The 23,358-nt window shown below is 44.4% G+C and overlaps 1 protein-coding gene across 5 annotated transcripts in view; it reads left to right on the top strand.

Annotated features, from left to right (window-relative positions):
* The window catches only part of CIB2 (calcium and integrin binding family member 2), a 49,645-nt gene that overhangs the window by 4,768 nt on the left and 21,519 nt on the right, over window positions 1-23,358 (top strand). For 2 of the 5 annotated variants that reach the window (XM_056572888.1, XM_056572889.1), the window contains exon 2: window positions 13,665-14,141. The exons of 1 other annotated variant lie outside the window; for it this stretch is intronic. In XM_056572888.1, coding sequence (XP_056428863.1) covers window positions 14,091-14,141 — 51 coding nt within the window. In that variant the 5' untranslated portion in view covers window positions 13,665-14,090. The remainder of the gene's footprint in view (window positions 1-13,664; window positions 14,142-23,358) is intronic. 2 more of the 5 variants (XM_056572890.1, XM_056572891.1) reach the window with 1 other exon arrangement.

Below are 23,358 nucleotides of genomic sequence, written 5' to 3'. Positions count from 1 at the left end.
TGCCTACATGCTATCTACCTAGCTATCAACTACCAATCCACCTAGCTACCAACTGACCTAGCTAGCTAAAAACCAACCTACATACCTTATAGGCACTGATTTGAATAGGGACCTTCCATATGATAAAATATACCTTTTATTAAGTTCCATTTAACCCCTTAACGATGAAGGACGTAAATGTATGTCCTGATGACGTGGTACTTGATGCACCAGGACGTACATTTACGTCCTAAGCATAACCACGGGCATCGGAGCGATGCCCGGATCATGTGCGGCAGGTCCCGGCTGTTGATCGCAGCCAGGGACCCGCTGGTAATGGCGGACATATACGCGTGCAGCGTGAGTTTGTGCTTTAGGGTGCACACCCTAATGCAATAGGCTGCGCACGCCTATGATGCTAGGGGAGATGTGAGCAGACAGCATACTGAGGGAGGGGGCGGAGACCTGCACAGTGAGGCCACGCCCCCTCCCTTTGAGAGGAATTCAGACTAGTGAGCTAAATAAAAAGTGTAATAAAAAAAAAAAAAGGTGCTAGACACATAAAAATTAGATGTACATGGTCAGGATTAGGTAATGAGTGATATAAAAAATATATATTTTTTTTTGTGGGATCTGACAGGTACGCTTTTTTTTTTAAGTTCTCCTTTAGGGTACGTTCACATGTGCGGATTTTCAGCGTATTTTACGCTGCAGATCCGCTGGGGAAGGCCCGCTCTATGCTGTCTTTACATGTGCCTGCTCAAAGTGGCAATACGCCGCTACCAGCAGGCACACTGCGATGTGCGAGTCGCAGTATACTCGCACATCGCGGGAGCTCTCTGCCTAACTCAGAGCAGGGAGAGCGGCCGCGATGTGCGAGTACGCTGCGCACATCGCTGCAGTGTGTCTGCTGGTAGCGGCGTATTGCCGCTACCAGCAGGCACATGTAAAGCCAGCAAAGAGCAGGGCCTTCACCAGCGGATCCGCAGCTAAATATGCTGTGAAAATACATTTGAACGTACCCTTAATGTCTTTTAAAATATTGCTAAACTAACTTTTCTGTCTTATATAAGTGAATTAATCTCCATTCCACTGAAGAGTAATGTTTCCAGTGATAGCAGCAAGCTGCTGGCATACAATAGCTATAGGGTTTTATTGCATCAAAGATAACTCAGGAAAGTCATGTCTACTGTTTCACCTCTAGGAATTGTAGTTTAGGGGTATCATTTATTCATGAATCCTACCCATGTAATCACCCCTAGGTGTATGTGATATAGGAGACTACTTCACATAGGATACGAAAAGAGTTGAGTTACAGGCCACATGAGACATGAAAAATGCACAATGCTGAATGCTATATAACACAGACATGATGTTATATACTATTTTTGAGCCTTGTCCACAAAATGGACTATGAAGAATGTTTCTATAATGTAACCACTGTCATATGGCAGGAGCCTGTTATGTGCATGTGACAAACCAGTTATTGTTACAAAGAAGCTTATTATCAGGTTCTAAAGCTTGTAGTGAATATTGATAGACCACAGTTAGGTGAGGGAGGAGCTTACTAAAAGAAGGAGGGTATTAAAGGAGTACTCCGGCGCTTAGACATCTTATCCCCTATCCAAAGGATAGGGGATAAGATGCCTGATCGTGGGGGTCCCGCCGCTAGGGACCCCGTTAGAATCAGTCCCTGGAGCGTGTTTGCTCCGGGTCTGATTACTGGCGATCACGGGGACGGAGCATAGTGACGTCACGGCTCCACCCCCGTGTGACGTCATGCTCCGCCCCCTCAATGCAAGCCTATGGGAGGGGGCGTGACAGCTGTCACACCCCTCCTATAGACTTGCATTGAGGGAATGGACCACATCCTTGTGGTCAAGATGGACTCAGCCTGAGGACCTCCAGCGGTTCCGGAAACCGCTAAAGGAGGATGCTGCATGGTAGGTCCCGGGGGTCCCCAGCGGAGTACCCCTTTAAAGAGGTTATCTGAGATTTGAAAGGGTATCCCAGACCCAGAATTTTTTTTTAAGTGAGCCAGGGTGCTTAAAAAATATTAATAAATAAATAATTAAAAAAAAAGAAACCATACTAACCTGCCCTGATAACTCGCTGCTCATGTTCTGACAACACCTGGCTCCCCTGCTCAGTGCTGCTTCCTGGTTCCTGAGATGCATCAACCCCAGAGGAACTGCCTGCTCAGCCAAATACTGACTGCAGCAGCGACACACTTTAACCAATGACCAACTAAGTGAGTAGTTTCTGCAGGATTTACAGGTCACAGGAGCCAGGAAGCTGCAGTTAACAGAGGGCACCAGGTGTGATCAGAAGGGCAGCAGCAGGAGACTGGGGAAGGTAAGTATGGCTTCCTCTTAATTTCTGAAACCCACATTTTTTTTTTTTTTTTTATAAAACATTCCGGGGCTGTAATATCCCTTTAACCCCTTAAGGACCCAGCCCATTTTCACCTTAAGACCCCGGCCATTTTTTGCACATCTGACCACTGTCACTTTAAGCATTAATAACTCTGGGATGCTTTTACCTTTCATTCTGATTCCGAGATTGTTTTTTCGTGACATATTCTACTAGTCAAATTTCATCGATACTTGCATCATTTCTTGGTGAAAAATTCAAACATTTGATGAAAAAATGAAAAATTTGCTTATAAGGAAAATAGATGATATTTCCATCATAAAGTTGACATGTTTTTACTTCTGGAAGACATCAGATGGCTTCAAAGTTCAGCAGCATTTTTCCATTTTTTCACAACATTTTCAAAATCAAAATTTTTCAGGGACCAGTTCAGTTTTGAAGTGGATATGAAGGGCCTTCAAATTAGAAATACCCAATAAATGACCCCATTATAAAAACTGCACCCCTTAACGTATTCAAAATGACATTCAAAAAGTTTGGTAACCCTTTAGGTGTTTCACAGGAATAGCAGCAAATTGAAGGAGAAAATTCAAAATCTTCATTTTTTACACTTGCATGTTCTTGTAGACCCAATTTTTGAATTTTTACAAGGGGTAATCTTCTTAAAATTTGTAACCCAATTTCTCTCGAGGGAGGAAATACCTCATATGTGTACATAAAGTGCTCTGTGGGCGCAGTAGAGGGCTCAGAAGGAAAGGAGCGACAGTGGTATTTTGGAGAGTGAGTTTTTCTGAACTGTTTTTTGGGGGGCATGTCACATTTAAGAAGCCCCTATGGTGCCAGAACAGCAAAAAACAAAAAAACACATGGCATACCATTTTGGAAACTACACCCCTCAAGGAATGTAACAAGGGTTACAATGAGCCTTAGCACCCCACAGGTGTTTGACAACTTTTCGTTAAATTTGGATGTGTAAATGATTTTCTTTTTTTTTTTTTTTTTCACTAAAATGCTGGTTTTCACCCAAATTTTACATTTTTACAAGGGGTAAGGAGAAAATGTCCCCCAAAATTTGTAACCCCATCTCTTCTGAGTATGGAAATACCCCATGTGTGGATGTCAAGTGCACTGCGGGCGCACTACAATGCTCAGAAGAGAAGGAGTCACATTTGGCTTTTGGAAAGCAAATTTTGCTGAAATGGTTTTTGGGGGGCATGTCACATTTAGGAAGCCCCTAGGGTGCCAGAACAGCAAAACCCCCCCACATGGCATACTATTTTGGAAACGACACCCCTCAAGGAACGTAACAAGGGGTACAGTGAGCCTTAACATCCCACAGGTATTTGACGACTTTTCGTTAAAGTTTGATATGTAATTTATTTATTTTTTCACCAAAATGCTGGTTTTTCCCCAAATTTTACATTTTTACAAGGCGTAATAGGAGAAAATGCCCCCAAAATGTGTAACCCCATCTCTTTTGAGTATGAAAATACCCCATGTGTGGACGTCAAGTGCACTGCGGGCGCACTAGAATGCTCAGAAGAGAAAATTTTGCAAATGTTGCTGAAATGGGGGGGGGGGGCATATCGCATTTAGGAAGCCCCTATGGTGACAGAAAAGCAAGAAAAAACCCACATGGCATAATATTTTAGAAACTAAACTCCTCAATGAATGTAACAAGGGGTTCAGTGAGCCTTAACACCCCACAGGTGTTTGACGACTTTGGATGTGAAATTATTATTTTTTTTTTACTAAAATACTGGGGTTTCACCAAATTTTACATTTATACAAGGGGTAATAGGAGAAAATGCTCCCAAAATGTGTAACCCCATCTCTTCTGAGTATGGAAATACCTCATGTATGGACGTCAAGCGCACTGCAGGCGCACTACAATGCTCAGAAGAGAAGGAGTCACAGTTGCAAATTTTGCTGAAATGGGGGGGGGGGGGATGTCACATTTAGGAAGCCCCTATGGTGCCAGAACAGCAAAAACAAAACCACATGGCATACTATTTTGGAAACTACACCCCTCAGGGCACGTAACAAGGGGTACAGCGAGCCTTAACACCCCACAGGTGTTTGATAAATGTTCATTATATTGGGATGTGAAAAGGAAAAATTTGATTTTTTTGCACTAAAATGCTTGGGTTACCCCAATTTTTTCTTTTTCACAAGTGGTAATAGGAGAAAATGTTACCATAAATTTGTAAATACATTTCTTTGGAGTAAGGACATGCCTCATATCTGGACGTTAGTAGCTCTGCGGGTGCACACCGGTTACAGAAGAGCAGGAGTGCAGTCAGGGGCCTTGAGCTTCTGCATAGCTGCCTATGTACAGTGGGACCCCCCTCAAGGAGCGTTACATGGGGTAAATAACTGGGGTACAGTGGGCCATAAAATTATAAAACAGGTTATGTTCCCAGAATGATGAATCAGAGCATAGCCAAAACCAAAAATTATGCCCACCCCAAACCTTATGCTCTGAATCATCATTCTGGGAATGTGACGTGTGTGGCCGTCCCTAACCTGTTGCCTCAAATGCACACCCCGCTCAGGTGGAGAGAGAGCGCTGCACATTTGAGGCAACATAAAAAAGTCCCCGATGATAGTGACTCAGTGACCCATGACCCATTTTTGGAAAAAAAATACCCCCAGGTCCTATCATTTTTTTTTTTTTAATGAAATTTTTTTTTTACAATTTTGTGGTTTATGGGGTTAAAACTTGGAATGTACTCTGGACTTGGTACATTAGGGAAAATTAAATGGAAAATTAAAATGAGAAGGAAAAATTTCGTACTGCATGGAAGTGTGATACTCCCTGAAGCAGTTTTTAATGCAGAGGCCCGGATGATCGGGGCAAGTGTCACACTGAGTGGAGGGATACGCCCCCTCCTGTTACACACTCTGCATTTTTTCTGGGATCGTCCCTTCTTTCCAGTGTGGGGAACCTCACCTGGAAAGTGCTGGCCTGGGACGATCCTGGCACCTATAACTTCAGTTCCTTGGGAACTCCGGCCTGCTCTTTCCCGGTCACCAAAGATCAGGGCCTTTAGAACTTCTTCTTGGAACTGGAGGAATGTCCCTGTGTTGCCAATTTGCTGGGACAGTACAAAAGAGTTGTACATGGCAACCTGTACCAAAGTAGACCGCAACTTTTTTGTACCATACCCGTGTTTTGTGCATGGCATTATGGCATGAGGATTTGATCAGAAAGAGCAACTCCCCCATATACCGATTGTAGTCCAGAATACAATCGGTCTTGAGGACCTGTGTTGTGGTACCTCACACAGGGACAGGTGAGCTGCCGTTACCATGAATTGTGGTCAGCATAAGGACATCCCTCTTATCCTTATACCTGACCAGCAAGAGGTTTTCATGGGTAAGGGCACGGGACTCACCCTTGGACACAGGTGTCTTAACAAAATTTAGAGGGAGGCCTCTCTGGTTCTTCTGCACGGTCCCACAAGCGGACGTGGATCTGGCGGCAAGGGATGTGAACAGAGTGATGCTGGTATAAAAGTTGTCCACGTAAAGGTGGTAACCTTTATCCAGCAATGGGTGCACAAGGTCCCAAACGATTTTCCTGCTAACACCCAGAGTGGGGGGACATTCTGGGGGTTAAATACGGAAATCTCGTCCCTCATATACTCTAAACTTGTAAGTGTACCCGGAGGTACTTTCACAAAGTCTGTAGAGTTTCACGCCATACCACCCCCGCTTCGAGGGAATATACAAGCGGAGGATGAGTCTCCCCTTAAAACTGATAAGAGACTCATCTACTGAGATCTCCCTGAAGGGTACGTAGGCCTCCAAAAATGTGGCCCCTCACTTTGTAAAGCCGGTCATAGGTGGGATTACTTTGGGGTGGACATGCCGCATTATCAGTGTAATGGAGGCATTTCTGAATGGCCTTGAACCGCTTCCGTGTCATGACCATACTGTAAAGCGGGTCTGGTATAGGATGTCCCCGCTCCAGTACTGTCTGAAACTGGGCTTTTTGAACAGGCCCATATGCAGCATGAGGCCTCAAAATGTCCTCATTTCGGCTGCACTGACGGCGTACCATTAATTAGACCTGGCCAAAAAAGAATCTGTGTGGTGGTAGATGAACTGCTGGGCATACAGATTCGTCTGCTCCACCATTAGATTGACAAAGCTGTCACTGAAAAAATAACCGAAATAGTCAATTTCAGTGAATCCAGCCATGTCAATCCGGATTCCTGAGCCGCCAACAAACTCAGGAATCCATGGCTGATAACCCTCTGAGGGTCTCCAGACAGGTTCACCGGAAGGGGGCTCCAGTACACTTATCTGGGGGGTCCGGTACACTTGTCTGGGGGTCGGACTCCTAGTACGAGCAACATGGACGCTCATACTAGTGTCAGCCACTGGGTCACTTTCATGGGGGGTGCGTGGCCTCGCCTGGCGGCGTTTACATCGTACAGGGGACTCATCATCAGTGCTAGATGATGAGGAAGAACACAGGAATGTAGGATCTTCCCTGTCCTCACTGGCAGATTCGGAGTCGGAGGCAAGAAAAGCGTATGCCTTCGCCACCAAAAATGCCCGGCGCGCCATTGCCTTTTTTCTACGGGGCGGTGGGGGATGTGTGTGGTGGGGGGGGGAAGTATGTAGTGAGTGTGGTTGGTGTAACTTTATCTATAACGGTGTGTGAATAGATAATCACACACCATTATATGGGGTAAAAAAAAAAAAACACTATGGCCCAAAAAAGGGGGGCAGATCGCAGCTTTTTAACTTTTATTAACTTTTTTTTTACAGTCCTACCTGTCCCTTAATGTATTCTTTCCCTGCTCTAAGGGGGTGTCTTCTTCACTGAGGGGCTACGATCTCGCAGAGGGGGGGGGGGCTGGCTCCTTCTTGCAGCTCTGCCCTCTGACTGGACTCAGTTAGGACTCTGCCAGCAAGAAGAGGTCATTAACCCCTCCCCTGCCAGCTGCTGTCCAGCCAATAGCTGCGATCCGGGGGAGGGGGGGGGGGTGTTACAAAATCGCCACCTCCCCATGGATACAGGAGGTGATTGGGGGGTGTTCTACAACCCTGATCACCATGTATCTGTGGGTCAGCGGGTCACCCGCATCACCGGGATCGCCGCAAATCGCCGATGTGAATTCACTGGCGATTTGTTGCGATCGCCGACATGGGGGGGGGGGAACGAAATTCCCACGGGCTTACAGGTACGCCCTGGGTCCTTAAGTACCAGGGAGTCAAGGCGTGCCTGTACGCCCTGGGTCCCTAAGTGGTTAATATATAAAAAAAGAAAAGCACTGGGAGTAGTGCTAGTTTTATATTTGGGCTCTATCTTGCATTGCAGACCTTTTTTGCAGACAACGCTTTTAAATGGTTTATCTCACCAAGATAACTGCTCTTTTAGTAAAACCAGCACAAGGATCAGCTGGTTTCTTTGGGTTCGCCTACTGTAAATCCCAAGCAATGTTCTGGCTCAGTGGTCTCTACAGTTTGAAACCTAAGTGGGAACCCCTTCCCCTTTGACATTCATATATCCTCAAAAAACACATTGATAAGGGTAGTCATGTAGACAATCTCTTTCCTTAACACTCCATCCATGGAATACCCAATGCATTCATATAGAAGTAATATAAATTTTTATTGTTAAAAAAAATTACCTAATGATAAAAATGATTAATGAGGCATTTGTAGTTTCTTTTCTGCATGTGAGAGTGGATATCTTTAACCCCTTAAGGACCCAGCCATTTTACACCTTAGGACCCGGCCATCTGACCACTGTCACTTTAAACATTAATAACTCTGGAATGCTTTTAGTTATCATTCTGATTCCGAGATAGTTTTTTCATGACATATTCTACTTTAACATAGTGGTAAAATGTTGTGGTATCTTGCATCCTTTCTTGGTGAAAAATCCCAAAATTTGATGAAAAATTTTAAAATTTTGCATTTTTCTAACTTTGAAGCTCTCTGCTTGTAAGGAAAATTGATATTCCAAAACATTTTTTTTTATTCACATATACAATATGTTCACTATATGTTTGCATCATAAAATTTACGTGTTTTTACTTTTGGAAGACACCAGAGGGCTTCAAAGTTCAGCAGCAATTTTCCAATTTTTCACAAAATTTCCAAACTCACAATTTTTCAGGGACCAGTTCAGGTTTGAAGTGGATTTGAAGGGTCTTCATATTAGAAATACCCCACAAATGACCCCATTATAAAAACTGCACCCCCCAAAGTATTTAAAATGACATTCAGTCAGCATTTTAACCCTTTAGGTGTTTCACAGGAATAGCAGCAAAGTGAAGGAGAAAATTCACAATCTCCATTTTTTACATTCGCATGTTCTTGTAGACCCAATTTTAGAATTTTTACAAGGGGTAAAAGGAGAAAATTTATACTTATATTTGTAGCCCAATTTCTCTCGAGTAAGCACATACCTCATATGTCTATGTAAGGTGTTCGGAGGGTGCAGTAGAGGGCTCAGAAGCAAAGGAGCGACAAGGGGATTTTGGAGAGTACGTTTTTCTGAAATGTTTTTTGGGGGCATGTTGCATTTAGGAAGCCCCTATGGTGCCAGAACAGCAAAAAAAAAACACATGGCATACCATTTTGGAAACTAGACCCCTTGAGGTACGTAACAAGGAATAAAGTGAGCCTTAATACCCTATAGGTGTTTCACGACTTTTGCATATGTAAAAAAATAAAAATAAAATTTCACTAAAATGTGTGTTTCCCCCCAAATTTCACATTTTTGCAAGGGTTAATAGCAGAAAATACCCCCCCCCAAATTGTAACCCGATCTCTTCTGAGTATGAAGGTACCCCATAAGTTGACCTGAAGTGTACTATGGGCGAACTACAATGCTCAGAAGAGAAGGAGTCATATTTGGCTTTTTGAGAGCAAATTTTGCTCGGGGGGCATGTCGCATTTAGGAAGCCCATATGGTACCAGGACAGCAAAATAACCCCCACATGGCATACCATTTTGGAAACTAGACCCCTTGAGGAACGTAACAAGGCGTAAAGTGAGCATTTACCCCCCACTGGTGTCTGTCAGATCTTTGGAACAGTGGGCTGTACAAAATTTTGAATTTGCACAGCCCACTGTTCCAAAGATCTGTCAGACACCTGTGGGGTGTAAATTCTCACTGCACCCCTCATTACATTCCGTGAGGGGTGTAGTTTCCGAAATGGGGTCACATGTAGTTTTTTTTTTTTTTGCGTTTGTCAAAACCGCTGTAACAATCAGCCACCCCCGTGCAAATCACCTCAAATGTACATGGCGCACTCTTCCTTCTGGGCCTTGTTGTGCGCCCTGAGAGCACTTTGCGCCCACATATGGGGTATCTCCGTAGTCGGGAGAAATTGCATTACAAATTTGGGGGGGCTTTTTTCCCCTTTACCTCTTGTCAAACTGAAAAGTATAGGGCAACACCAGCATGTTAGTGTAAAAATTTTTTTTTTTTACACTAACATGCTGGTGTAGACCCCAACTTTACCTTTTCATAAGGGGTGAAAGGAGACCCCCAAAATTTATTAGGCAATTTCTCCCGAGTAAGGCGATACCCCATATGTGACCCTAAACTGTTGCCTTGAAATACGACAGGGCTCCGAAGTGAGAGCGCCATGCGCATTTGAGGCCTGAATTAGGGATTTGCATAGGAGTGGACATAGGGGTATTCTACGCCAATGATTCCCAAACAGGGTGCCTCCAGCTGTTGCAGAACTCCCAGCATGCTTGGACAGTCAACGGCTGTCCGGCAATACTGGGAGTTGTTGTTTTGCAACAGCTGGAGGCTCCATTTTGGAAAGAGTGGCGTACCAGACGTTTTTCATTTTTATTGGGGAGGGGGGCTGTGTAGGGATATGTGTATATGTAGTGTTTTTTACTTTTTATTTTATGTTAGTGTAGTGTAGTGTTTTTAGGGTACAGTCACACGGGTGGGGATTACAGCGAGTTTCCCGCTGCGAGTTTGAGCTGCCGCACCAAATTTGCTGCATCGCAAACTTGCAGCCTGATACTCACTGTAAGCCCCCTGCCCATGTGAATGTACCCTGTACATTCACTGGGGGGGGGACCTCCAGCTGTTGCAAAACTACAACTCCCAGCATGCACAGTCTATCAGTGCATGCTGGTAGTTATAGTTTTGCAACAGCTGGAGGCACACGGGTTGGGAAACACTGAGTTAGGAAACAGACAATGTTTCCCAACCAGTGTGCCTCCAGTTGTTGCAAAACCACAACTCCCAAACATTCTCAGGCATGCTGGGAGTAGTAGTTCGGCAACATCTTTAGAGCCAGATGTTGCCGAACTACAACTCCCAGCATGCTTGGAGTTGTAGTTTTGCAACATCTGGAGGACTACAGTTTGCAGACCACTAATACAGTGGTTTCCAATCTGTGCCCTTCCAGATGTTGCAAAACTACAACTCCCAGTATGCCAAAACTGTCCAGGCATGCTGGGAGTTGTAGTTCTGCAACATCTGAAGGGCCAGATGTTACAGAACTACAACTCCCAGCGTGCCTGGACAGTAAGGGCATGCTGAGGATGTGTAGTTTTGCAACATCTGGAAAAGCACAGTGGTCCCAAAACTGTGGACCTCCAGAAGTTGCAAAACTGCAACTCCCAGCATGCCCAGACGCCAACTGCTTTCTGGGCATGCTGGGAGTTGTAGTATACAGGGTCCCAATACAGCAATGCATGTCGCTTTACGACGTGCATTGTTGTAAAGGGCCCGACCGCGGCTGAAGAGGAACTCACCTGTTGCCGCCGCCGCCGTCTTCATCGCCGGAATCCGGATCTTCAGGGACGAGGTAAGTACCGGGGCCGGGCCCCAGCACTCCCCCGTCCCCCGCCGCGTCCTCCGGTCTTCCTCCCATCCTCTCCGGACTTCAAGGGGCCGGGCAGGGCTGAAGGAAGTAACCGCCCCCCCCCTGCGATTGGTCGGTTACCTAACCGAAGAATCGCAGGGGATAGTGGGAGGTGGCAGGCTTGCCACCTCGCTCCTATACTTTAGCATTGTCCTGGCTGTCTGTGACAGCCGGGATCATGCGAAATTACCAGGCGGTCGGGTCCCAGAGACCCGATCAGCCCGGTATCGCCGCAGATCGCAAGGGCGATTTCCCTCGCGATTTGCGGCGATCGCCGACATGGGGGACCTACATGACTCCCCTCGGCGTTTGCCCTGGATGCCTGGATCCACTTCTGATTTCTGCCCGGCGCGCGGCAGGGACCGGAAAACGCCAGGACGTACGGGGTCGTCCTGGGTCCTTAAAGCCCAGGGTGCGGGGATGTCCCCGTACGTCCTGGGTCCTTAAGAGGTTAACCTCTACTCATTGCATGTTGCGGAACAGAATGGCCTAGATTTACTAATCTGAAAGCAAACACTTCTTGTACTTTTTTGGTCTTTTTTAGCAAGTTTTTCAGACAGATTTATCAAAGAGTCTGTCAGACATTTCCTTATTTTGCCGTAAGACCAACAAAGCAGCTTAGAAACCCTAAAAAGTAGGCATGCCCTTTTCCATATGTCCAGAGATATTTACCAAGGGGTTTCCTACACTTTTGGGCAAAAATTGTCTCATAATGGCACAAAAGAGCCGTATGGTGTTTTTTTTTTCTTGTCTTATTTTGACCAACTTTAACCAGTTAAGGACCAAGGACGTTCTGGAACGTCCCCGCACCCTGGGCTTTAAGGACCAAGGACGTTCCAGAACGTCCTGGTGTTTCTCCGGTCTCTGCCGCGCCGGGCAGAGATTGGAACAGCATTCCTGCTGAAATCCTTCAGCAGGCATGCCGTGCAAATGCCGAGGGGGGTCCCGGGACCCCCCCATGTCGGCGATCGCAGAAAATCGCATGTCAATTCAGACATGCGATTTTCTCCTATTCCGGCCTGATCGGGTCTCTGGTTACCCGATCACCCAGAAAATTGTGATGATCTGACCTGTCTGTGACAGCCCACATCATCCTGAAGGGTAGGAGTGAAGTCGCAATGCTGCGATTTGATTCTGACCAATGGCAGAGCAGGACAGTGGGTTGCCATGGCAACCCCCCGTTCTGGCCATCCATGGATGTCGAGGGGATCGTGGGAAGAAGATGGAGGTCGGTACCTGCAGGAGAAGATGCCTGGAGACCCCGATGGTTGCTGGAGACTGCTGGATCCTGGGTCAGGTAGGGAAACTACTGTGGGGGAGGGGGGAATTGAAAGTGAAAGTAACGTGATCTTTACTGTGGCAACCACTAGGAAGGCCAAAGGCTGTCTGGGCATGCTGGGAGTTGTAGTTTTGCAACATCTGGAGGGTCACAGTTTGGAGACCACTGTTAAAACGATAGCCCTCCAGATGTTGCCAAACTACAACTCTCAGCATGCCTAGACTGCCCAGGCATGCTGGGAGTTGTAGTTCTGTAACATCTGTCCCTTCAGATATAGCAATTTTCATGAAATTTTTGAAAATTGCTGCTCTACTTTGAAGCCCTCTAATTTTTTCAAAAAGCAAAAATATGTCCATTTTATGATGCCAACATAAAGTGGACATATTCTGTTTGTGAAGAAAAATAAAATTTATTGGGAATATCCATTTTCCTTACAAGTAGAGACCTTCAAAAATGCTAAATTTTCATGAAGTTTGGGGATTTTTCACCAAAAAAGGATGCAAGTAACGCCGAAATTTTACCACCAAAATAAAGTAGAATATGTCACGAAAAAACAATCTCTGAATCAGAATGATAACTAAAAGCATTCCAGAGTTATTAATGTTTAAAGTGACAGTGGTCAGACGCTCTGGTCCTAAGGTGTAAAATGGCCTGGTCCTTAAGGGGTTAAATTGGTCTGTTCTTACATTGGTGTCATGATTGGTGCAGTTTGGCACAAAGTGGCACACATTGTAACAGGTAGGCGCACAGAGTCATATGTGGAAATGAGTAGATAATAAATCTAGCGGGGTGGGAAATCTTAGTAAATGTGGCCCAAATGAGTTTCATCAAAGTTCACAACCCATAATATACTTGAGTACATGTTTGATAATGTTGGTACTGTGACCCCCTTTATCCTGCTATATATTGCCATAGCGGGAGCTCCAGTAAAATTGCACACACACTTAATATCTCTATGTACAGAACGATGGTCCCTTTGTAACATCTTTGATTTTAGAGTTAATGAACCTAATAATCTGAAATCATTTTGAAAATGTGTTGTTTTATTGTGCAGAAATATTGTATATTAGCTATTTCTATTCCCCCCTTTATTGATTGTAATATAATATATGTAAGATATCCAATTTTACTAATATGATGCAATATATATCTTTGTTTATGCCTTACAGCTGTATTAATGTTGCCAATCACCCCATACTTTTGATTAGACTGCAATTCTGTATGGACTGTATCTGCTTTCTTAGCGCCCTCTAATGGCCTTTTGCAGATTTGCTGAGATCTATCAATTCAGAGGGAGTGTCTTGTTCTTATTGATGCACAGAGAAGCACATAAAACATGCACAGATGATCTGGAGGCAAGGAGCTGCAATGAAACCTTCTTTAACCCTTAAGAAACAGACTGAAGAATGGTTTACAGCTAATGGATGTTTCCTAAGGCCTTGCTTTAAATTATTACTTTGAAGAAGCTTCCTTATGCAGCAGATGCCTCTTATTGCCCCAGCTGCCTCTTTGTAAATGCCAATGCCTAGACTAGGTAGCCCTCCTACTCCTCCCTGTGTGATGCATTTCAGGAGACCAAGGATCCCTCATCTATCATGGGAAATAAGCAAACTATATTTACTGATGAACAGTTAGATGCCTATCAGGTAAGGCTTAGCACACTGTATATGTATGGTATGGGAACATGTAGCTTTGCTTATAAAGCATCTGTTTTTTTTTTTTGTGTTACAATGATCAGGAATTTATAGATATATATGTATGCGTTTATATATACAGATGTTTAGCATACATGTAATGTATTGTTCCTATGCTTATTGTGTTGAACTATATGATAAAGGCTCAAATGTTAAGGTATGTTGGGTTTATTTGGCATATTATTTTGCCTTTATTTTTTGTAAATGGTGTGATACCCAGCTATATTGCATATGAACTATATCCAAACTCCATTAAGTTGTTGTGATGCGCAAACACACAGGAAATGATATCTTACTGTTGTGTGACTCATAGAATGATCATTAAATGGCCTTAACATGATTCTTCTACTAAGGGGGATGGCATAACAACATCAGAACATTACCAGAGGCAGCGTCCATGGTAGGAAGGCCATGGCGTGCATAGGACATTACTGTGGTCAACTGGGTCAGCTGCAATGAGTGGGGGAAAAGGAATTAAGATTGTATGACAAAAATGGAGAGAACTCATTTCAACTGAGGGTATCTTAAGATACTTGTATTGCACTTCGCCTTGACCCCAGTGGTCTCACAATCTAATCCAGTGTTTCCCAACCAGTATGCCTCTAGCTGTTGCAGAACTACAACTCCCAGCATGCCCGGACAGCCTACGGCTGTCCGGGCATGCTGGGAATTGTAGTTTTGCAACAGCTGGAGGCGCACTGGTTGGGAAACACTGATCTATTCGTTGATCCCCACCACCACCCAGAGGTGATATTTTTTTATGCCTCCATTCTGGAGGACTGCCAGCATCTATTGAAATAAATGAATGCCAATCATGCCAATAGGCACCATAATGTGATGCTGCAAAGTGCAATGACCTTAAAGTGTACCTGTCGCTTTTATGATGTAGATCATACCATTATATATGAATGACAAGCCAGGAGCCTGCACAGAGCCCTGCTTGTCTTGCCCTCACTTCCTGTATTTGGACTCCTCATAGAGACACACAGGCAATAGCAGCAGGGACAGCATTTTTTCACCCAAAAATATACAAATATATATATATATAATAGGATTATCTACTTTATATCAAAAGGTTTTAACAACAGGTACACTCTAATCATTTACATTGTGTTTTTATCGTCTACCAGTAACAGCAGTTGCATCCCCCAGTATCAATTTATTCTCTAGTAAAGCGCGGTTTTTCAAGGCGGTTGGACCACATTTTAGGCTTGGCTATCAGCATTACTTTCCATCTAGGGTTGTGAAGCCTGATAGGCCATACAACATGTATTGTGGCTTGACATGAAGACCAAGTTCTAAATGACACACGTAGTCTGTGTTTTCATCATTACATATATTTATTATCATCATCATCTATATATTGATAGGGGCATTAATAGGTATAATCTTTATAACTGTGGCCAGGCCTGGCTGATTATCAGTAACAACCTTAGCTTTCAAATCCACCATGATTTGAAGGCGACAACCTACTCATACTTTTTACAGACAGGTTATTTGTTAATTGCTATAGCTCTATGAATAAAATGACTATTATATTTTATTTGTCAAGACCAAAATTCATCTTGACCCACTGAGAGCACAGGGGGGGGGGGGGGGGGGGGGGAGAAAAAACAGTAGTTAACATAACAGCAAACAAGAAATAACGTAAAAATAATTTTGTTTTTGTTTATATTGCTACTTTTTTGTTGTTTAACTTGGTGATTATGTCATACGCCATATTAGTTAATTACATACTATACAGGGGATACAGTTCCTTGTGAAGAGAGGGAATACCTGATTCCAGAGAAAATGCAATATATTTAGAGCCACTATATATATATATATATATATATATATATATATATATATATATATATGCAGAGTGCCATCTTATCCTTAGCACAGGCCTGAATTATTCATCCCAGATACTCTAGAGAACAGACCTGGAACTCTAGACAATGATAACATATCCTCCAGAACATTCTGATAGCTTTTCTCCCCATCCCCCTCCAGTAGTCATTAACCCTATGACTGCTTGTGATGTATGTTAAATAACACTACACATAGCACAACAGTATCGGTGTAATGGCCCTGTTTGAAGATGCACTGCTCTAAAGGAGTTTTAGGCCACGTTCAGCCATATAATAGCCATCTGAAAGCAGTCTTATTTACGTTCTATGAACTACACATGTATTTTGTGTTTATGATGTGATGCACTATTATTTCTCTTAAATGTTTATTTCCTCTTGTTTTTACCACCCACATATTTAGCGTAGTGCAGAGCAGTACACAGAATGCACTTATGATGGGCTTACAATACATATCCTACTCTCTAACACCAAAGCAGTGTAGGGATTTAAAGGAAATCTGAGATCACTAGTAAAAAATGGACACTATCTGATAACTGTGTACTTGGCTTTCTCATTTTTTACGCGTCCCCATAAATGTTCGATGAGGTTGAGGCCAGGTGACTGTGCAGGAAGGTCCATGATAGCGTTTCTTGCACTTATCTTGATCTTCAAGTCAATCTTGCCAACCTTTCACATGTTTTAAATCATTATCCTGCTGTAGCTGTATGGGAGATGCCAAATCTGCCACCCAATCTTTCCATCTGAGATAAACCACATGTGGCCTGCCACTGTGTGATCTTCTGTCAGATTTCTGTCAAAGGTCATACAGTCTTGGTACACTCCTGATATCGTGGTCTACCCCTGACTGGCATTAGATGTCAGGCACCAGCTGTTTCTAATGCAGTGATATCAGTCATATCAGTATCGCTGTGGTAATATTTGGGGCTAAAATGACCCAGCAGAACTAGATAGCATGACTAGACTAAGGGCTCCTATGACCACAGATGAAATAACTTCTGTAGGAACACAAGAGATGGTCGGCTGTAAGGACCCCCAACACGGCTGTATACTCCAAGGAACAACAACGAATCAGCAAAGGTAGCCAGTGGTAGCGATGAATATAATTTTATTCGGATCCCATAAAACCTCATGCTAGTGGGATAACAGCCATCAAACAACTCACAACAGGCGTGGACGCGTTTCGGGTATGCACCCTTCGACTTAGCACTTATCAGTGCATACCCGAAACGCATCCACGCCTGTTGTGAGTTGTTTGATGGCTGTTATCCCGCTTGCATGTGGTTTTATGGGATCCAAATACAATTATATTCATCACTACCACTGGCTACCTTTGCTGATTCGAACTTCTGTAGAACCTGATTATCAGCCTCTACAAAAGTCATACCAACTTGTGCAGAGGACATAACAATAACGTTAATAACAACCGCTCATATTAACCACTGATATGAATCTGATATTGTGTACAGCCAGGGCCACCAAGAAAACATAGAAAGGCAAAAAAAAAAAATGCTGGGAAAAAAAAAGTCTGAAAATCTGCCACTACACTTTTCTGTGTTTTTGTTTTTTTTGCAGTTTTTCTGGTGTTTTTGCCTCTGTGTGGAAATATTTTTTTATTTTTTTCTCCTTTGGCAGTTTTTCCTGTTCGCACCCCTTTTTTTTACTTTTAATTTACAAATAATATGTAAAAAGGCAAGAAAAAATGCCATGGAAAACCTACATTGCATTTTTATTGAAGTTTTTTCTCTCCTATAGACTTCTATGGGAGAGAAACGTGAAGCTTTAAAAAAAAAAAAAAAAAAAAAAAAACTGCCACTGAGCCCACAAATACTGAAAAATGCCAAAGAGGAGTGAAAAACGCCACAGACAAAAATGCCAAGCGGGCATATCATTTCATAAATCCCTATTGACTTGCAGCTAACATCTGGCCGTAGTTTTTTCACACAAATAACGTAGCTTTAGACTCGCTCCACTTTTGGGCTCCCTCATCTTTCTTCCATCTCCTCAGCTGTGACATGACATTCATGGTTACATTTGGTGAGGGGTGGAAGCTATGTCTAGAAATGTATAGGAGAAATGTGGTGGCAAGAATTTCTTCACGATTCTTCAGCAGGAAGCCAACATCAGTGTAAGAGTGCATGCACACCACGTTTTTGCTATACAGTTCCTGTATCTGGTTTTTGATGAGAAATTGATTCCTCAAAACCTGACTAAACTGTATCAAAACGTGTGTACAAATTTCAACCCATATACGGTTGAAAATCGTATACGGTTTGAAAAATGGTGTCCGGTTGCATCCGTTTTTTAAGAAAAAACTTATACGTTTTTAACTTTTCACTCTATTTTGAATAAAGTTTCACTTGTTTGAGTGAAATTCCAAGAAAAAAAAAACTGTGCAAAGCCAAAAACCGTATGGAACCATACGCACATACAGTTCTGTACGGTTCCCATTGACTCCCATGTAATAAAAAAACAAAAAAAAAAACACATATACAGTTTAATAAAGTTTTTCACCTGGACCAAAAAACGTGGTAGACTACGGTTTTGGGTACGGGTAAAAAAAAAAACAGACAAAACCGTATAAGATGCCGAACAGACTAAACCGGATGATGCGTTTGACATATGTTTTATAATGTTAAAGGGGTACTCCGGTGCTTACACATCTTTTCCCCTATCCAAAGGATAAGGGATAAGATGCCTGATCGCGGGAGTCCTGGCGCTGGGGACCCCCGGGATCATGCACACGGCACCCCGTTTGTAATCAGTCCATGGAGCATGTTCGCTCCGGGACTGATTACAGACGACCACCAGCTTCGGGGACTGATTACAAACGGGGTGCCGTGTGCATGATCCCGGGGGTCCCCAGCGGCGAGACTCCCGCAATCAGGCATCTTATCCCCTATCCTTTGGATAGGGGAAAAGATGTGTAAGCACCGGAGAACCCCTTTAAGTCAATGCATACAGTTTTCCATACAGTTCGGTACGGTTTTTAACTTGAAACCGTATACGGGAACTGTATAGCAAAAAAGTGGTGCGCATGCACCCTAATACTTTTATTTTTCTTTGTAGTTCTCCCTGTCAGTAGGTGCCATCTCCCCACCACAGAGCCATGTTGGGAATGCTATCTGTGCTCCATTACAGAGCCCCTGCCACTTAGGGATCTGTTTGGCTCCAAATTTTAATTCTGCAGCAGCACAATGACCCCAAACAAACAAAAATAAGAACTCTTTAGCATAAATAAGAGCAAGGAGTTCTGGAAGTGATGATATGGCCCCAACAGAGCTGCGATCTCAACATCACTGTCTGTATAGGATTAGGGTGGGTTCACACTACGTTTTGTCCCATACGGGAGCGCATACGGCAGGAGGGAGCTAAAAGCTCGCGCTCCCGTATGTAACCGTATGCGCTCCCGTATGCCATTCACTTCAATGAGCCGACCGGAGTGAAACGTTCGGTCCGGTCGGCTCATTTTTGCGCCGTATGCGCTTTTACAACCGGACCTAAAACCGTGGTTGACCACGGTTTTAGGTCCGGTTGTAAAAGCGCATACGGCGCAAAAATGAGCCGACCGGACCGAACGTTTCACTCCGGTCGGCTCATTGAAGTGAATGACATACGGGAGCGCATACGGTTACATACGGGAGCGCGAGCTTTTAGCTCCCTCCTGCCGTATGCGCTCCCGTATGGGACAAAACGTAGTGTGAACCCGGAGAGACAGGTGGAATTAAGAAAGCCTATATTCACAGATCAGTGGTTAGTTCTCCAAGATGTTTGAAACAGCTTCCCTGCAGAGTTCCTTCAAACTGTGTACCAGTGTACCTTAAAGAATTGATTGTTTTTAAAGAGAAACTGACAGTTTACATAGGTAAAGTATTTCCTTAGTTATGCCCGTTACTAATATCATTGGCATTGCGCTCGTGTGCGCAGTGAAGGTGGTGAGCCAGCTCGCCCAGCTCCCCTGCATCATCAAGATTCCATCCTCGGCCTGCCCCCTTCAGTGACTTGAGAGTTTACGGTGGGAGCACAATGCCAACAATATTAGTAACGGGCATAACTCAGGAAATACTTCACCTAAATATGTAAGTAACACCTCTTTTTACAGCTATTCGCCTGCACTATAACCCAGTATAGCTGTCAGATTCTCTTTAAGGCAAATGGCGGTCACACCAAAGATTAATTTGATTTAGGTTTGTCTTTTGTTTATTAAAGGGTTACTCCACTCCCCAGCATCCGGAACTTTGAGTTCCTGAGCGCTGTGTGCAGGCTTCTGTGTTCACGCCCGCCCCCTCGTGAGTCACGGCCTGCCCCCTCAATGAAAGTCTATGGGAAGGGGGCGTGACGTCATGCCCCCTCCCATAGACTTGCATTGAGGGGGCGGGACGTTCATCACATGACGGGGCGTGACATCACGAGGGGGCGGGCGTGAACACAGAAGCCCACACACAGCGTTCAGGAACTCAATGTTCCGGATGCTGGGGAGCGAAGTAACCCTTTAAGGCTGGGTTCACACTACGTTTGTAGTGTACGGGTGCCACATTTGGTTGGGAGGAGCGAAAAATGGGCACTCCTGTATCCCAGCCAGATGCGGCCAGAAGCCCATTCGTTTCAATGAGCTGACCGGAGTCAAACCGTGTACGACTCTCTAACCGGACCTAAAACCGTGGTGTACCACGGTTTTAGGTCCGATGGGAAAACCGCATACGGGGCAAAAATGAGCCAACCAGAGTCAGCGTTTGACTTCGGTCGGTTCATTGAAATGAATGGGGATCCGGCTGGGATACGGGAGCGGCCGGTTATTGCTCCTCCCAACCGGATCCAGCACCCGTACATTACAAACGTAGTGTGAACTGGAACTTACTTAGCTTTTTTTTTTTTTTTTTATTGATAAATTCTATTAACACCACCTGCTTAAACTAAAAGATAAGGCCGAGTTCTCACATAACTCACATGTATGCAGCATAGATCGAGAACAGTGGCGTAGTTAAGCTAAAAAAATAAAAATCACTAACACAAGCTAAAGCAGCTAAACTGTATCTGGTCCTGAGTCACAAAATACCTCTTACCTTGTGCCCCTCTATGACTAGCATCCTGACAAGTTACAAAGTACACCAATATATGAAGCGATACTAAGGGTACATTCACACTTCAGAATCCCCGCTCACTGAATTTCCACGAACGGAGATTCTATCTGGTGGTCGCCGCCAAAATTCTTCGGCGGTAGGACCGCGCGGCACTGCGCAGTTAGCATTGATGGCAATGCAGTGCTCGCAGACTTCCACGCAAAGAGTGAACATGTTCTTTCTTTGCGTAGAACATTTTCAGAGGTGGAATTGTCTGCCGCTGAAATGCCTGTGTGAACAGGTCTCGCGGGAATTACAGAACATACCCTTAGGATGATAAACTGTCACTCCAGCATGTGAGACCTGGCCAAGTATGAAAGAAGACCTGAGCGTCTGAAGTGAAGGATCCACCTTTGTTTACCCCCGTTTGTGCCAATGCAAATAATAAAATTTTTTACATACGGCACATTTTTTTTAAATTCTCAGCCCACTTCCATGGTCACTTACCAGTGAATAATCCATCAGCGTCAGGTAAACTGCAGGATTATGATGAGCTCATTTTGGCCACTTCATTGAACTCAGATTTTGCTGCTGCAGCACATTCAGTGTGTTCCGGGCCGGGGATAAAAGTGATGGCATCTTTGTAGGAATGTGCTGAGATGAACGCACTGATGCTTCTAAGGTCACTGGGAGTTCTTGTTGCACTGCATGCATTTCATTTCTTGGCTTTGGGAAAGGGTCATTACAAAGAGAAAGGGTTTTGGAAGGAAATTAGCAATAAATCTATATTTTCATCATTCACAAATCCCTTTTTCCTGTCTGACTCAGATACAGTGTAGTGAGCCATAGCTTTTGTCCCTAAATGCACTTGCCTCTGTATAGATGTGTTAAAGGGGCATTCCGGGCAAAAACATTTTATCTCCTGTCCAAAGGATAGGGGATAAGATGTCTGATTGCGGAGGGCCCGCTGTTGGGACCCCCCGCGATCTCCCTGCAGCACCCGCATTCTATGCTGGGCTGCGTCTCCAGTTTAGGAAACCTCCGGGTTTCCGGGACTGGGGATGCGACGTCACGCCCCCTCCATTCATGTCTATGGGAGGGGGCGTGACGGCCATCACTCCCCCTCCCATAGACATGAATGGAGGGGGCGCGGCGTGACGTCACGTCCCTAGTCCCAGAAACCCGGAGGTGATTTCAGTGAAATTCTGTTGCGCTGTTCACATGGCTATTCTTTCTGTGGACTCCTCATGGAATGCATTACCATCTATGAGATGGCGCATTCCTGAGCAGTTCTAGCTCCAGCATGTTATGCCGGTGCTCAACTGTCAGGGGAATGTCCGCAAAGAGATTTTCCATGTGGGCAGTGAAAAATATACGCACTCCACAGTTCTACGTATTTTTCTGGTTAAAGCTAATAGGGGGCAGTAAGTGTAAAAGCACTGAAAGACTTGCGCACTAGATTGTTACGCTTATTTCTGGTGCTACCGCACTGGGACGTAGTACTCTCTGCTGTTATATATGTGTTTTCAGTTTCAATTAGTGTAAAAGCAGGGATATAAATATATATATATATACACACACACACACACATTGGGTGAGATTTATCAAAACCTGTCCAGAGGAAAAGTTGCTGAGTTGCCAATAGCAACCAATCAGATCGCTTCTTTCATTTTTAAAGAGGCCTGTGAAAAATGAAAGAAGCGATCTGATTGGTTGCTATGGGCAACTCAGCAACTTTTCCTCTGGGCAGGTTTTAATAAATCTCCCCCCTTGAGTGTTCCACAAGTTTCTGTTGCAGCTGTATAGGGGCGTATTGCTCTATAAAAAGTAAAATATATACGCACACCACTGTTCTACAAGTATGTCTGGCAGAGAAGTGCCAGGCCGTGCACACAGGAGTGGCAGAGGCCTAAATTTATCAGGCACAGGCAGAGGTCGCAGCAGAGTAGGGGTGAAGGGCAGCAGGAGTCGCAGCAAGAGTTCTGAGCTCCAGGTGTCAACTAGCGGTCGTGCCTCAACAAGCAACCCAGCAGCCGTCATTGATTGGTTAACTTCAAGCCAAGTGACATCCAACACCCCCAATCAACAGTCAGTGGGTTCCTCAGACTCAACCCTCAGTTCGCATGGCCCGGGAGCAGCCCTGTCCTCCAACTGCCTCTGTCCTATGCTGTTCCCTCACGCAGAGAAGTATTGTATGCTGTAGGCTTAGCTCCACTATACAGCGAGGATGATCAACTAGAGGACAGTGCCCCAGCCAAG

This window comes from Hyla sarda, chromosome 4 (genome assembly GCF_029499605.1).
Source record: "Hyla sarda isolate aHylSar1 chromosome 4, aHylSar1.hap1, whole genome shotgun sequence".
In the NCBI taxonomy this organism is placed as follows: Eukaryota; Metazoa; Chordata; class Amphibia; order Anura; family Hylidae; genus Hyla; species Hyla sarda.
This window is presented reverse-complemented; position numbering and strand designations above follow the sequence as displayed.